Raw genomic sequence first — 16,066 nt, 5'->3', positions numbered from 1 at the left:
AACAAGTGGTTGTTTTTTTCTTTAGAACAGCAGCACCACCCTGTAGTGAAAACACTCCTGCAGCCCCCATGAGGAGAGCAGTCAGTCAGTCAGTCATCTGGAGTCTGAACCAGATGAACATCGGGACATTTTAAAAAGATAACAAAGATGCATAAAAGAGATTAATGAATGTTATGAGTCATCTTTTTTTCTAATTCCTTTTCCAGGTGAGTACTTTTTAAATGAAATCAAATGTTTTGGATTCTGGACATTGTATGTCAGTGACGGTCAAAGGCAGCACTCTGGGGCTGGAGGGGGGTTCAGCACTGTAATGTGAGTTTATTGTGCATTTATTGTGTATATGTCATTTATAAAAATGATAAATGATAAATGGAATTGTTTTACAGAATGAAACTGACAGTGTTTCATGTATCAGGCCACCAAATGGCTACCCATTGAAATGAACAAGCTCCAATTATTTTAGTTTTCAAACCACAAACATGAAGTGAGAGTGATTGTATGTCTGGTGTGAATTGCAGGAGAGAACAGAAGCGGCGCACACTCCGCTCTGCGCCGCTTCACGTCCAGTGTGAACGTAGCACTAAACATATTTACACCATGACTGGCTTCAAGCAAGGATCACTTTCTCCTCACCTGTTCCTGAGCTCTGGGACTTCTCCACAAGAAACTCTCTGACTCTTTCCACCCAAAGGTAGAGGATGCTCTCCCCGGCATGCTCTCTGTTGGGGGGGAAGCAGAAAGAGGCCTGTTTTCTGGTGATACTGCACTCTGCAGAATGAATAATGAAAGCTTTTGTTGTGGCTAATATCTCTCCACAGCATCTCCTTGTGAAGTCAAAATTATGAAGAAGGACTCACACATAGATGTCTTCCAGGCTGTTTGCCAATTTGACCCTCTCAGGACCTCGCAACCATGCTGCACTACAAAAGCCATGAACAAACACAAAGATATTGAGTGGGACGAACAGAGGGCTTCTGAGTGGGAAGCTGTTCTTTCAAATTAGCCGATCTCCCACATATTAAATCTGAAAGGCAAATAAACTTACTTGATCTGGTAGATGGGTGGAGCTGCACTTGGATAATCAGAAGGTAGAATTATCTGATCAGTGACAGGGAAAAAGGATTGTGAACTGAATACAAATGGTACAGAGGAAACCATGTGATGGGTGTGCAGAGTTGTGTCTGCACCTGTAAACACGCCGTCAGTTTTGGCTCCTCCAAATTACTGGATATTTTGATGCAAAATATTCTGGATGCTTCATCTATCACACACCATTCATCGCCGTAGATGGAAGACAAAGCCTCAACCTCTTCAATCTAAATAAGAAGAAACAAGAACAAAGCCTAAACATGAATACTCATTTTCCACAGGCATTATTTATGGAGCAGTGCCTGCAGTGATTAACAACCTCAGCCAGTGATTTACAAAAGGTTTATGAAAGTCTCACATGAACTGAAATACATGTATGCAGCCGTTGTTAATCAGCAAAAGTTCCTCGTGGAAAAAATTCTGTTTGGATAAAATATCAAAACATTGAAGAAAATAAACTGTTAAAGTAAAACACTGAACAGAACATATTAAAAACAGTAAATAGAACAAAAAATCTGCTCGTGAAAACAATCATACAACATTATTTAAAAACCAAAGAACATCAAAGGCAAACACAAATATGAGCTAAAAAACAACACTTGCTGTCTGTCTACAGATGAAGACCAAAGTTTGGACTGGACCTGGAGTTCTGTTTGAGGCGGTTCTGTGCAGCTCTAACTTGATGGGTGAGCTGTCCCAGAAATCCCCCCGAATAACTGTTTATATGAGGAAACAAGGAGCAGCAGGAACTGCAAAACATCTGCAACAAGGATTTTGAATAGAAATGTATACATTAGGCTTAAGCGGTATTCAAATTTTAAAGCAATGCATTTTACTGATCATTCCTCACTATAAAGAACCCCAAAGTGGCATTTTGATCCGTTCATATATTTCTGTGTAATCCTCTAAGAATCTGCTCTCTCAACAGCAGCCCCTCCCATACCCAGGAAAACGAGCGGGTGGAAACGTGCTGATGTCAGCAAGATGTGAACCGCCCCCTCCAGGAAGAGTCTGCTCTAACAGCATCGTCCCTAGTCTAACACCAACACTCAATTCCTCCTCAGAGCTAGCACACACCTCGCACTCGCATAATTTAAATCAATTGTTTGTTCACATCAAATGCAATTTGCGTCAAATTCTAGCACATCCTTTTTATTTTAACAAGCGCTTAAGTAGCTGCTTGACAGTTATCCAAAACTGTGTTTACCTGAAGCTCATGGTGCGTGTGGGAGAAGCTTCTGTCAAAAACCTTTCTCAACTTCATCATGGAGGATGCTGACAGTGAAATATCAAGTTTATTCAATTTTAAGAGCTGAGTAAAAGCATTGGTACTTGTCTCTGTTTAGGGTTCTGAGAATTTCCAACTTAGCACCAGCAGTCCCGCACAGGAGAAAGCCGCTGCTCCATTAGGGACGAGCAGTCAGGAGACAATAGTATGGCAGGCAAAATGGATCAAAAATCCCCAAGAAAGCGGGCACGGGAGTGCCATGTTTTACTGATAACAATTATTATTTTAAATATTAAGATGTTCTCAGAGTTATTTTCAATAAAACAATTGATAAAAAAAATGATTTTAAGTTTAATTTTCACTGGTTTATTTACAATTTAATTAGGGGGTGGGAGGAGATAGATTTGGTATTTTCCACACTATTATTAAGAATTCTTTTCTCAGCTTTTGTAGATTTGGTCTCAAGACATGTAAATGTAATCAGAGCATTTAGCATTTTGTTTGTGTTCAAAGTTTAAAGAGGTTTGGTTTTATTAAATAGGCCTCAATGAGAAAACATTTTGATGTTTATTTTTTTATTTTATACACACACACACATATATATATATAAAGATGCACAACATCAACAGGACTCTAAAAGCCTTCATAGGAAACTCAATGAAGTTGTGGAATACTTCCCTTGAAATCAATGGCAAGCCAATTGTACAACTGTCCATCAAATGTGGCATACACCAAGGTGACGCTCTGTCCCCACTGCTGTTCTGCATAGGTCTGAACCCCCCCAGCCAAATAATCAATAAGACTGGCTATGGATACCAACTCAGAAATGGGGCCACCATCAGTCACCTCCTCTACATGGATGACATCAAGCTATACGCTAAGAGTGAGCGCGACACTGACTCCCTGATCAACACCACCAGGCTCTACAGTACTGACATTGGGATGTCATCAGGGCTAGAGAAGTGCAGTCGGATGGTAACAAAGAGAGGAAAGGTAGTCCACACAGAAGGGGTCTCACTCCCAGAAGGAACAATAGCAGACATTGAGGACAGTTACAAGTACCTTGGAATTCCACAGACAAGTGGCAACCTGGAACAGGCAACAAGGACAGCTGCAACTGCCAAATACCTCCAATGAGTAAGGCAAGTCCCGAGAAGCCAGCTCAATGGCAAGAACAAGACCCGGGCAATAAACAGTTAGGCACTGGCAGTCATCAGATACCCTGCAGGAATAATAAGATGTCCAAAGGAAGAGACACAGACTACGGATGTTAAGACACAAAAGCTCCTCACCATACATTGAGGGTTCCATCCCAAATCCAGCACCCTGAGACTGTATGCTAGCCACAAGGAAGGAGGCCGAGGACTAGTGAGGGTGGAAACCACTATCCAGGATGAAACATCCAAGATGCATGAATATGTCGAGCTCAGGCCCCCAACTGACAGCGTGCTCAGTGAATGTCTCAGACAATGGAAAGCAGAGGATGTGATGCTGGAGGACAGAGCATCATGGGAGGACAAGCCCCTGCATGGAATGTACCCACGGACCATAACTGAAGTGGCTGATATCAAGAAGTCCTACCAATGGCTAGAGAGGGCTGGCCTGCAGGACAGCACAGAAGCTCTGATCACAGGAACAAGCCCCGAATACCAGAGTGATAGAGGCTCAGATCTACCACACCAGACAAGACCCAAGGTGAAGGCTGTGCATAGAAGAAACAATCCAGCACACAACTGCAGGGTGTAAGATGCTGGCTGGGAAAGCATACATGGAGTGCCACAACCAAGTAGCTGGAATAATATACAGAAACATGTGTACAGAATATGGACTGGAAACCCCAAAGTCAAAATGGGAAACACCTCAGAAAGTGTTAGAGAATGAGAGAGCAAAGATCCTGTGGGACTTCCAGATCCAGATGGACAGGATGGTAATGGAGAACCAACCAGACATTGTAGTGGTGGATAAAGAACAGAGGAAAGCCGTTGTGGTGGATGTGGCAGTACCAAGCGATGGTAACGTCAAGAAGAAGGAACATGAGAAACTGGAGAAATACCAGGGACTCAGAGAGGAACTGGAGAAAGCTTGGAAGGTGAAAGTGACAGTGGTGCCCGTGGTAATTGGAGCACTCGGGTCTGGAACCTCCAAACTGGAGGAGTGGCTCCAGCAGATCCCTGGAAAGACTTCAGACATCTCAGTCCAGAAAAGTGCAGTGCTAGGAACAGCTAAGATAATGCAGGACCAACAAGCTCCCAGACCTCTGGTAGAGGACCCGAGCGTGGAGGAGAAACCACCCGTGAGAGGGGCGTTTTTGTGTGTGAAGTACTTTAAATGTTTTCTATTAAATATATGTTTGAAACTTTTCCAAAAAAGTAATTGTATGCTTTTATCTTCTTGTTTTTTTTTCAATGTAGCCACGAGGGGGCCCAAGCCAGGGTCTCATTGTGCCGGTCCCAAGCCCGGATAAATACAGAGGGTTGTGTCAGGAAGGGCATCCGACGTAAAATCTTGCCAAATCAAATATGCGAATCAGACCTGCGAAATCCATACCGGATCGGTCGAGGCCCGGGTTAACAACGACCGCCATCGGTGCTGTTCACCGACAGGGTGCCGGTGGAATTGGACTACTGTTGGTGGAAGAAGGAGAGGAGGAAGGCGGGTTCGTAGGGAAGAGAAATGGAGTAGGAGTTATCCTAAAGGAGGAGTTTGTTAGGAGTGTTGTGGAGGTAAAACGAGTGTCAGATAGAGGTGATGAGTCTGAAGATAGAAATGGAGGGTGTCATGTTCAATGTTGTTAGTGGGTATGCCCCACAGGTAGGATGTGAGCTGGAAGAGAAGGAGAAGTTCTGGTTGGATCTTGATGAAGTGATGATGAGCATCCCTGGAAATGAGAGAGTTGTCATTGGTGCAGATTTCAATGGTCATGTTGGTGCAGGAAACCGAGGTGATGAGGAGGTGATGGGCAGGTTTGGTATCCAGGAGAGGAATGTAGAAGGACAGATGGTGGTTGATTTTGCAAAAAAGATGGAAATGGCGATAGTGAATACATTCTTTGAGAAGAGACAGGAACATAGAGTGACCTATAAGAGTGGAGGTAGAAGCACACAGATAGCATCTGTATGGGTGGAGAAAGTTTAGAAAAACAAATTTAACAGTCGATTAAGACTTTTTTAAAGACCAACCAAAAACCTACAACCATGCAGTAAAACAGGCTAGAACAGTTTATTTTTCAAAACTCATCACTGACAATAAACACAACCCCCTGTTTCCTTTTAAAGCAATTGATTTTTTATTGAATAAAGATTTTAGTAAACCAATCATGCCTCACTCTCAAACTGCATGTGAGGACTTCAGGAGTAAAGTCAATGCTATTAGATCTAACCTTAAACCAGTACATAGCACTAATGTTAGCAGGTCAGTGGTATTGTCTTTACCTGAGGAAACACTGGAAATGGAAATGGAAATGTCTTTAAATATCATTTCCATTACTGATGCAAAAAACTGCTTCATGAAGTCACATCTAGCCTGGTTTTCTTCTGTTAGTATTTCAGCATCTTTTTTTCATGAATTTAACCCAAACTAAGAAGCCAGAGTGTTGATTCTACAGAGAACACCCTTCTCCCTTCTCAGCTTCTATATGTTAACTTCTGTTAGATGTTTTCAGAGGATTTTGAAGCCATTTTCATAAGAGTATCAGTGATTTCCAATGAACACACAAAAAGCCCACAGTCCCAAAAGCCAACAGCTCACCTGTGATTCCTGGAGGGGCCGTAACCCCACTGAAACAGACATTCAAACAAAATAGCTGTTAAGTCTCTTGATGTAGTTCCTTGTTATCAAACTTCTGCTTTTAGAAAGAGGTGCCAAACAATGAAGTCTCTAACTTCTACAGGTTGAGATGAAACATACCGAAATCCAAAAAATTGATAACAAATAAAAATGTTAATTAAAATACCTTAAAGACCTCTGATGAAAATTATGTTTTGGTGTTTTTAACAGGTTAACATTTTTTTAATGGTGGAGGACATATATGAATATAATTCATCTTAAATCTACATTTCTCTAATCGTTGCGATTTAGAAGGAGACAAAACATGCACTTTGAAAATAAGCTTGTGATGTAGAAAATAAGCTGGGTGGGTCACAAACTTCCAGCTCAGTCCTCGCCCCTCATTCCTGCTCAAGAGTGTGGGAGGAGTAGAGATGATCGAGGATCAACAGATATATACAGTGCAGAAAAGTATTTTCCCCCTTCCTGATTTCATTTTTTTTTTTTTTTGCATATGAATAACACTCAAAGGTCTCAAATCATCAAACCAATTTTAATACAGTATTGCTCAGAGACAACCCAAGGAAATACAAAATTCAGTTTCAAAATGATGATTTTACTCAGTAAAGGCACAAAAAATCCAAACCTATCTGACCTAATGTGAAAAAGTAATTGCCCTCTGAACCTAATAACGGGTCGGGCCAGCCTTTGCAGCAGAAACAGAGATCAAGCGTAGGTGATGAGTCTTTCACATCTGTCTGGAGGAATCTCAGCCCACTCCACCTAGAAGAATTGTTTCAACTCCGCCATATTGAAGGGTTTTCTGCTGTCCATTTAAGGTCATAGCACAGCATTTCAATAGGCTTTAAATCCGGACTTTGACTGGGCCACTCCAAAACCTTTATTTTTGTTTTTTTGAACCATTCAGAGGTAGACTTGCTGGTGTGCTTCGGATCATTGTTCTGCTGCATGATCCAAGAGTTCTTGAGTTTGAGGGCAGGAACAGATGGCTGGACGTTCTCCTTCAGGATCTTCTGGTAGACGGCAGAATTCATTCTCCATCTATCACAATAAATTGTCCAGGTCCTTATACAGAAAAGCAACCCCAGATCATCACACTGCCACCACCATGCTTCACTGTTGGAGTAATGTAATTTTTTATAAAACGCTGTGCCATTTTTACTCCTGATGTAACTGGCCGCACACCTTCCAAAAAGTTCAGTTTTTGACTCATCAGTCCACAGAAAGATTCTCCAAAACTCTTGAGAATCATCAAGATGGTTTTTGGTGAAAGTGAGAGGAGCTGTTGTGTTCTTTGCTGACAGCAGGGGAACTCTCCCATGGATGTCATTTTTGTCCAGTGTCTTTCTTATGAACACTGACCTTATCTGAGGCCAGCGAGGCCTGCAGTTCTTCTGATATTGTCCACAGTTCTTTTGTGACCTCCTGGATGAGTCGTCGCCGAACTCTTGGAGTCATTTTAGTCGGTCGACCCCTCCAGGGAAGGTTTGACACTGTTCCCAGTTTTCTCCATTTGTGAATAGTAAGTGATAGCGGTTTGGCTTGTGAAATCTGTCCCAACTTTGGGATTAATCGCGCAGTTTTGGGGGGTTTAACGGGGGGGGGCAATTACTTCTTCACACAGAGCCAGATAGGGTTGTAACTTTCCTTTCCCTTTAGGTAAATTAATGATCATTTTTTTGTATTTCCTTGGGATGTCTCTGAGTGAAAAAAAAAAAAAAAAAAAGTCTGAGTCCAGAGTCCATGACTCCACAGATGTCACCTGAAAGAATGAAAATCTTCATGGTCTTTCAAAAGCATTTTTACAGCAAAATAAGGGCAGCTGTGGCTTTGGAACTGTCTAGCAGGTGTCCTCTTTCATGTGGCACCCCAGGGCTTACTTGTCAGACTTCTGCTTTTTTCTCAATATTTGTTGCTCTGATTCAGGATCAGTTCTTTAACAAAGTGCCTTGAGGAAAAAGGAGACTGGATGATGATGTCAGAAAAACTGAAAATGGTGATGTCAAACATGGCCTCTACTTTCGGCATAACCAAGCATGTCAAAGTAAGCGACATGTATAATTGAATAAACTTACACCATCATTGCCCCTGAGTGGAAACAACTAACTGAAGCCCCTCCATGTTTGGCAGCAGCCTGCTGCTGACCGGCTGCGAGCTCTGCAGCTCTTCCTGCTGGGGGGTCAGCTGTCTGCTCCTTCGCATCCCACAGCCCCCAGCTGCACCCCCTGCCACAAAACAGCACTGAAGCCTCCTGAAGTTTTCCTGAAAGACTTTGGTCTTACTTGAGCCTGCAGGTCAGCTTCCTTCTCCTCTTTAACGAGAGCCGCCATTTCTCATCGTCTCTGCTCTCCACGAGTGAAGCTTATGTGACGGTAATAACGGGTAAAACACATTCATCAACTTAACTCCAGCGGTAAGTCTGTCTATGGTGGTGACTGACTGTCAACAGAACCCGCGCACCGGAAGTTGCATTAAAGTCTTCCGGGTTTTTTTTTTTTTAACATGACAAACCGACGTAGAAATCTGATCAAAGGGGAAAAAGGAAATAGTTGAATGTTTGATGTGGATTTAGTTCACACAGCAGCTCTCGCTTTTATGTTTGAAAAGCCTGTATTTCTTCTCACACCTACTCTTATTTTGAAACGCCGCCGAGGCTTCCGGTGTGGACAGATCAGCTGATCTCGGTGTAAACAGGACTGTCCTCGAGGTGTGTGTGCTGGAGTGACCCGGACAGTTCCACGCGTGTTCATTTCTCCACGTTTGCGGCGCGGACGTTGATGGCGAGCGCGTGCCGTGTGTGCGCGGCGACGCGGGCGTCTGCGCAGCTCCACGCATCACATGCCGTCTAACGGAGGCCCATGTGAGAGCAGCTGTCAGCAGAGTCTGCATTCTACTTCCCGGACATGGAGTCAGTAAGTTTCACAGCCGGTCATCCTTCACTGCAGCTGGGGAAACTAAAGCAGAACGGGATTCATGGCTCCGCGGGCAGAAGGAGAACCGGTAGGGGACCGGGGAGCAGAGCGTCACCATACCGGGTTTCCCAAACACAGGAGGACCAGAGGAGGGTTAAGCAGGCATAGACATCCCTCCTCTGGAGAGATGGATGAAGCTTTAACTTTACTCTTCCAACATGGCTCGCTGCTAAGCTGCCAGCAGTGGAACCTTCATTCTGTCAGAAAACAACAGAATCCTCCAAACTTTATGAAGAGGTTATTACAGGAAAACAAAGCTCTTCTGGACTCCAGTGGCTTTCCAGGTGTATTTCCAATTTTGCCTCTCTTGGTTAAACTTCCACACCAGTTTGATTTATGTGTTAACCCTTTAACACAGGAGCTCCAGTGTTTATGTTCTTTGATTTATGGTGACTTTTCAACCGTTAACACGATCATTCTAGTAGATTGTGAAGGCGAAAAGCCAGTGTTACCGGTCGAAAAGTTACAGTATATTAATGATTTTGTGTTTTAGTATTAGCGTTTTAGGGTTAAATAGTAGAAGTGTGTTCTAATTCACTGAAATGTTAGTGTGTCAACTCAGAAATGAAATGAGGTTTTGCATTAGTGAGCATCATTTTAAATGTTCTAAACCAGGGGTGTCAAACAGGGGGCCAAAATCCAAAACACACCTTAGATCGTTGGCTAAATGTTTATTGAACGCTCTAAAACTACAATTTTTAAACTTTAAAAATGTAATGTAACTTTTATTAACATAAAATGAATAAAAAAGGCAGGAATATTATTCCAAAACAAATCAACTAAATATTTACTCTCCGTAAAAATATTTTTAAAATTATACAAGTTAGAAATAAGGTCAAGAATGATTTGGAGGGCCGCATGGAATTACCCAGAGGGCCGGATCCGGCCCCCGGGCCTTGACTTTGACACGTGTGTTTTATAGGCTCACTGTAAAAGCAACTTTCTGGTTTTTAAAGCATTTCTCTAGTTGTTTGTGACCTGCAGCTGGACCATATAGTGGATCTAGTTTAGATTGTGAGACCGGGCTCTGATTCTGTAGGAATGTCAAACCATTCTTGGCAGCTGATTACGTATACAGGGTGTCATGAGACCTCTTTCAAAGAGTTTTCCCAACATGCTCTCCAGGCCGAGGTAAAGCTTTCACACTCAGAGTTTGACCTCTTCACAGCCTCTTGAGCTGACATCAAGTCAAAGCATGTTGTCTTTTCTTCTCTGATGCAGATCATTTATAACTGCCACATGATGTAACAGTGTCTAATGAGCCACCTCCCTGTCTCTGTTCGCCTGACTTTACACACTGATTGTTTGATTAAAGCTCGCAGAATCATGTGCTCATGCAAGAAAGGCATACTTCCTTCCTGTAAAGCAGGTCTGATGACTGGTGCTTTTTTCATTTGAGTTTCCGTTTTCTCCGCTTAGACATAGGTTTCTCCAAACTCATGACTTTTCCTCCTCATGCTCAGTGGTTGGATGGTAGTCATGTGCAAAAGCCAGAAACTCCCATTTGGATTTCATGTTGTTTTTGTGTGTGCACATGTCATCTGGTTGTTAACAGAATTTCCTCATCTGACAGTTTTTATTGTTTTATACAAAAAGATAAAAACACACAAATGTGAGCATTACAAAGCATAGTCATTTGCAGCAAATTAGAATGTTTCTTGAAAGGCTGTCGGTCAATCAGTTTGTCGCGTTTTCAGTTGTGTCAGTTTGATAAATGGTTTACTGCTTCCTCATGATGTCCCTACGAGTATACAGACTGTGCTGAGGCCTTTGAAGAAGAGACTCCAAACCCACTTTTCTTTACTTTTTAACCTTTTTTGAAGTGCTGCTCATTATTGTCCTGTTGTTGACGACACAGTTTGGAGCATGCTATCATGAGTCAGTGAAAACCGTAGACAGTGTAGATAATCACTGGACGAAGCAGGTGTGACAACGCCCATCGAAAACGCCGTACCTCCCTCTCCAGCAAAATGAAGCCAAAAGACCAATAGACAAAATGGTGACAGGGCCTGAAATGTGAACAGTGACTTCCAGTGTTCAGGTTTAGAACTTCAAAGCTGACAGCTGAACGCTGTTTAACACAATTTTACATAAATAATCAAAGGTAATCTTACCAAATTCAACTGAAAAATGTACAATATTTATTTTATGTCCATCTGAACGGTATCATTATTTCCTGTCTTAGATCGTTCACAAATCTAAATACAAATTTGAATAATCCTTCAGTATTTAAGGTTTTATTGAAAATATCAACATTTCATTTGAGCAGATATTATTCTAATGGGTTCTATTTTGACTGATGTTATTCACACATGTATTAAATGCGATCAGCACAAAAACTGATGGAAATTCATGTTGACCGCACGCGATAAGAGCGCCTAAGATGCAGATTGCTGCATGTGTTTTCACTACACCAAGGCTAAATTTAATTAAATTTTAATCGTAAAAATAGGAATGCTTTCAATAGGAATAGTTTTTTGATGGTTACAAATGCTTTTTCTCCTCGTTTCCCTTTATTATCCTGCAGGATCAGACACGGTTATGAACTGTGGAGCTACATCAGAAAATAACACAACAGTTATTAGTTTACTTTATTGTCAGACACGTTGAAATTGTCTGACTTTATCTCTGTTTTTAGTGATTTTTGAACACAGAAATGTAATCAACTTTAACTTTAAAGATCTTCTGCAGATCTACGTCTCATTCCTGTCGTGGAAAGCTAGCGTTAGCATTAGCATCAATTAGAAGAGTCAAATCTGAATGACCTTCATAATCAAACCAGCAGCATTCAATGAAGTTCCTGTAACCTTCATCTAACTATGACCGGGTTGTAGAGAGAAATAATCCACGACTGGTTTAATATCATCCAGAGGATTTTGGGGAAGCAGCTGTGGAGCGTTCTGCAGGAAGAATACTGACATCTGATCGAAGAGGGAAAACAATACAATCAGGGAGGACATTTAGAAAATAAATATTGCACACATTTATGTTACAGTTGGTGAGTTTGCCTTTCGTTATTTAACCCATATCTAAACCATTTACATAATATATAACCGGAAGTCACTGTGAACACTCGCCACTTTGTGTGACGTCATGTGAAAAGGATCTATTCAGTTGCCATCTTTCCATGATATGGGTGCTGCCATTTGGAGCCAGTCAACAGTGATTGGTCCGAGTTGGTCTGAGTCAGTGTTTCTATGGCAACTACAGTCGCCAGTCAGAAGTGAGATTGATCGAAGTCCACACCCCTCCAACTGAAATCTGAATCTGTCAATCAAACACTAGGTGGGGGCAAGCAGGCACTACATGCTTTAACTGAGGAATCTGATTGGTCAGTCGATAACTTGAATAACTTCAGATACAGAAAAAATGTTGTGAAAAAAAAATAAGAATACCAAGAATATGTTAAGAAGAATGCATCAGAGCAAGAATAGTTATTCTGACCAATAGAAAGACTGAGTTATAGCTGTCTATTTCTCTATTGAAGTCTATGAGATTTCAACTTCTTGGAGCCTGCAGGTACTTCCTGTTTGGAACAGGAGGGGGGGGGTGGTCGAATTGTCCAGTGATTCTACAGTCTATAGTAAAAACAGGCCCATGTAGCCAAACCCCTGCCCCTGTGCTTAACAGAGGATCGTGAGTGGGAAAGCTAACTGCTAGATCTGCATCTGTGAATTAGACAATTTTGAGAAGTCTCGTGGTTTGTTAACATAATGTTTTGTGAAGCTCAGTTTTGAGCCCCAGCTATTCTTAGACAAAGCAGTCTTTCTCTTTGAAACTTTGCAAACCCCACATTCCTCTGACTGTGCTGTCACAGACTGAAGTATTTATCTTGCTGTCTAAAGCTTTTAGAGTGTGTGATGTCAGACTGAAGTTTATTAAACTTTGCTGACCTTAAGGGAAATTAATGGTCAATAAAGAAGCTGTCATCTGTTTAATAAAAAAAAAAAAAAAAAAATCTGGTTACTTTCCACTTTGTTTAGAAATGATCTCTGAATCTCTTCTGGACAAGTTGCTTTTAAGACTATTGTTGATGTCCTCTCTTGTCCTATCACCTGGCCCATATGGTGCAGAGGCATGTCCTCCAGGTGGCAGAAGGGGGCGCCCTCCCTTTGGGTGTTGCACCTGAATAATATGGAATAAGGAGTCGCAGACCAACATAGCAGGAACTCTCTGATTTGAAAACTGGATCAGATGAAGCGCAGTAACCTTGGCTATAGGAGGAAAATATCACTAGAGATGACATGCTAGCTTGTTGCATACGCAAAGTTGGACACCATATTGGATGTGTCGAGATGCTTGTTTATTTCTGTGCTACAAATGCACAGAGAGAGCAGGAAAAACTAGAATGTGACTTTTCACTAGTAAATTATTGCTGTCAGCTGATAAAGGAAAACTTCTAGAAAACATGTGAACAAGATCTGAGTGAGTTTACTCTCAATAATGAACTTTTAGACTGATCTTGTCGTCTATTCAAAGTCAATGACAGCTTTAGACTTCACACTATTTCCATGTTTTCTGTCAGGACAACCCATCTTTATGTTTATGGAGGATGATCGTGGTATTTGTATGTGTGTTAGACCTCAGATCAGACCAGACGACCTGCTGGTTATCAGATTACTAAGTGGAAGAAAAGAAACTAACCAGGATTTCCTCAGTAGCGCGAGCAAAGAGGGACGAGCCCAGCTCTGAATCCCTGTCTGGTAGGCGGACAGAGACGTGTCGTACGGAAAACCACCTGCCGAGCGTCATGCAGGTACCTTCGTCCTTCTGATAGATGCTGGGTGGGATCCGGCTTCAGCTGGATAACAACGAGCCGGAGTCCATATAGGCTACAATGGACACAAGCGGTCTGCGGTGATGTTGACTCCACACCCGACTCATCTAAATACACAGGCTGAGGAGTCTAACAATAAATGAATAAAATCACAACCATGCATCAGGTGTACATTGAGTATACAGGTATACATTTCATATATTCATTCATTTATTTTCTTGTCCACTTTTTCCCTTTTGGGGTCGCGGGGGTGCCGGAGACTAACCCGGCTGCTGACAGGCGAAGGCGGGGTTCACCCTGGACAGGTCACCAGTCTGTCTCAGGGCCTCAATCACACACACATTCACACTCTCAGACACACCTAGGGGCAATTTAGAGTCACCAATTAACCTATGAAGCATGTTTTTGGACGGTGGGAGGAAGCCAGAGTCCCCGGTGAAAACCCACGCATGCACGGGGAGAACATGCAAACTCCACACAGAAAGGTCCCAGTTGATGTTTTTCAGATCCCCCAGCCGGGATTTGAACCGCGGCTTTCTTGCTGTGAGGCAAGAGCGCTAACCACTGCGCCATACCACGGCCTGGATCTTTGTCACAAACATGCAGACAGCTGGTTCCACCTGCAGCAGGTTTATTAGTTCAGACAGGAACTAAGCACAGCTAAAAGTCCACAAACCTAAATAGTCAGACAGGCAGAGGTCAATCATGAGCATGGGATCATCAAAGAAGAGACTAGAGATGACAGAGTCCAGGTGAGGGTCAGGGCAGGCAGCAAGCAATCAGAGATACAGCAGGATCAGAAACAGAAGATCAGGTTCAGATAGAAACGCTCGGTAATGCAGGCAGGGTGGAACCAACACTACTTCACACTGAGTGAGGCTCTGTGTGCTGCTTCAGAAGCTGCTGAGTGATTGTCAGATTGGAGTCAGGTGAGTTAGAACTCTGGAAACTGCTCCCGCAGGTGACCAGATGAGGAGACAGAGCTCTGACTCCTGACTTCTGTCTTACTTTTGTGATGATCATAGTTATTTTTGAATTTAAAATTGGACCAAAAAGAAGCATTTTATGGTCATTTCACTTATCTCACTGTTGACTGACATGTCCAATATGGCGTGGCACTTTACCCATCTTGGACAATGGTAACAGACTAGCATGCTATGCTATCTCTAGCATTAATTCTCAGAGGTCAACACCCTACCCCTTTAAAAAACACACATGCCACAGAAACATCAACGACAACACAAAATGTCAAATCTTGCTTCTTTCACTTCCCTAGTTGGGCTCTATAGCCACCCCCAGAAGACCAATGAAGAAGGAAAGGAGTGGAGGCAGTGTGGTGACCTAACAAGGAACAGACGTAAAAACCCACAACAGAAATAAACTTGAAACTCTTTCATCTGATGATTTAGAAATTAAATTGTAAATTTTCAGGTATTTCAAGGCTTTACAGGAGTGTTATTGTTTAGTGTTAAGCAGCATTTTTTTGTAGTTTTTTTGTTTTTATCTGCTAATTTAGCCTTGAGCCTGATACAATCAAATGTAATCTGGCCGTTTACGCATAGAAAAGCATCTTTTAAAGTCCCCCTATGACCGTTTTTGGATTAAAAAAACATTCCCAGTAGTGTTTTAATTATGATTATGAAGTGGAAAACTTACATTTGATCTGATCAGGACCAGATTACATAACCATTCAAAACTGTAAAATGAGGTAACTAAGTAGGGGTGGAATTATATAAATTCACTTCTTCCCACTCATTTTCAAGCAATCAATCTAACTCTACTTGACTAGTTCATAATTACTATATTTAATTAATCAAATGAGACATAAGTCTGTCTTTGTTTGTTTTCTATTTTCTAATCAATGCATTTCATTATTTCTGTAATGAGTTTGAAATATTTGTGTATTTTGTCCTGTATTTTTCATAATCTATGCTTGAAATCAATCAATCTTTCAATTAATCAACACAGACGTTTTTAACCAAAATCCCACAACCTAAATGTCCTAAAAAGCCATTTTTCATTTGATCTGAAGCCTTTGTTTCCAAAATCTCCTCTGAGGGGGCGTGGCTTTTGGAGCTGAGTAGCCTCGCCCCTGATCCCCCCTGTCTGATTCTGATATCTCTGTGTCTGATAGTTCTGTGTCTCTCTAGCATAAATCTTCACCGCTGCTCCATAAAAACATCCATCAATCTGGGTAATGTCCAGCCGTATGGT

The 16,066-nt window shown here is 42.0% G+C and overlaps 2 protein-coding genes across 4 annotated transcripts in view; one reads left to right on the top strand and one right to left on the bottom strand.

The window, feature by feature from the left end:
* impact (impact RWD domain protein) overlaps positions 1–8,863 on the bottom strand; it is a 35,079-nt gene extending 26,216 nt beyond the window's left edge. For 2 of the 3 annotated variants that reach the window (XM_024258892.2, XM_036211696.1), the window contains exons 1-5: positions 8,734–8,863; positions 1,188–1,316; positions 1,046–1,098; positions 858–920; positions 634–719 (exon numbers count right to left, since the gene is read on the bottom strand). In XM_024258892.2, coding sequence (XP_024114660.1) covers positions 634–719; positions 858–920; positions 1,046–1,098; positions 1,188–1,316; positions 8,734–8,853 — 451 coding nt within the window. In that variant the 5' untranslated portion in view covers positions 8,854–8,863. Of the gene's footprint in view, positions 1–633; positions 720–857; positions 921–1,045; positions 1,099–1,187; positions 1,317–8,385; positions 8,570–8,733 lie in introns of those variants that run through there. The other variant, XM_024258895.2, reaches the window with a different exon arrangement.
* Positions 8,864–8,878: 15 nt separating this feature from the next.
* The window catches only part of osbpl1a (oxysterol binding protein-like 1A), a gene marked incomplete in the record, with an annotated part of 68,128 nt that continues 60,940 nt past the window's right edge, over positions 8,879–16,066 (top strand). The window contains 1 exon segment of the mRNA XM_024258891.2: positions 8,879–9,015. Within this exon segment, the coding sequence (XP_024114659.1) occupies positions 9,007–9,015 (9 nt within the window).

The sequence above is a fragment of the Oryzias melastigma genome, linkage group LG4, assembly GCF_002922805.2.
Source record: "Oryzias melastigma strain HK-1 linkage group LG4, ASM292280v2, whole genome shotgun sequence".
NCBI lineage: Eukaryota > Metazoa > Chordata > Actinopteri > Beloniformes > Adrianichthyidae > Oryzias > Oryzias melastigma.
The sequence above is the reverse complement of the archived record's forward strand: the minus strand, read 5'-3'. Positions and strand labels throughout refer to the sequence as shown.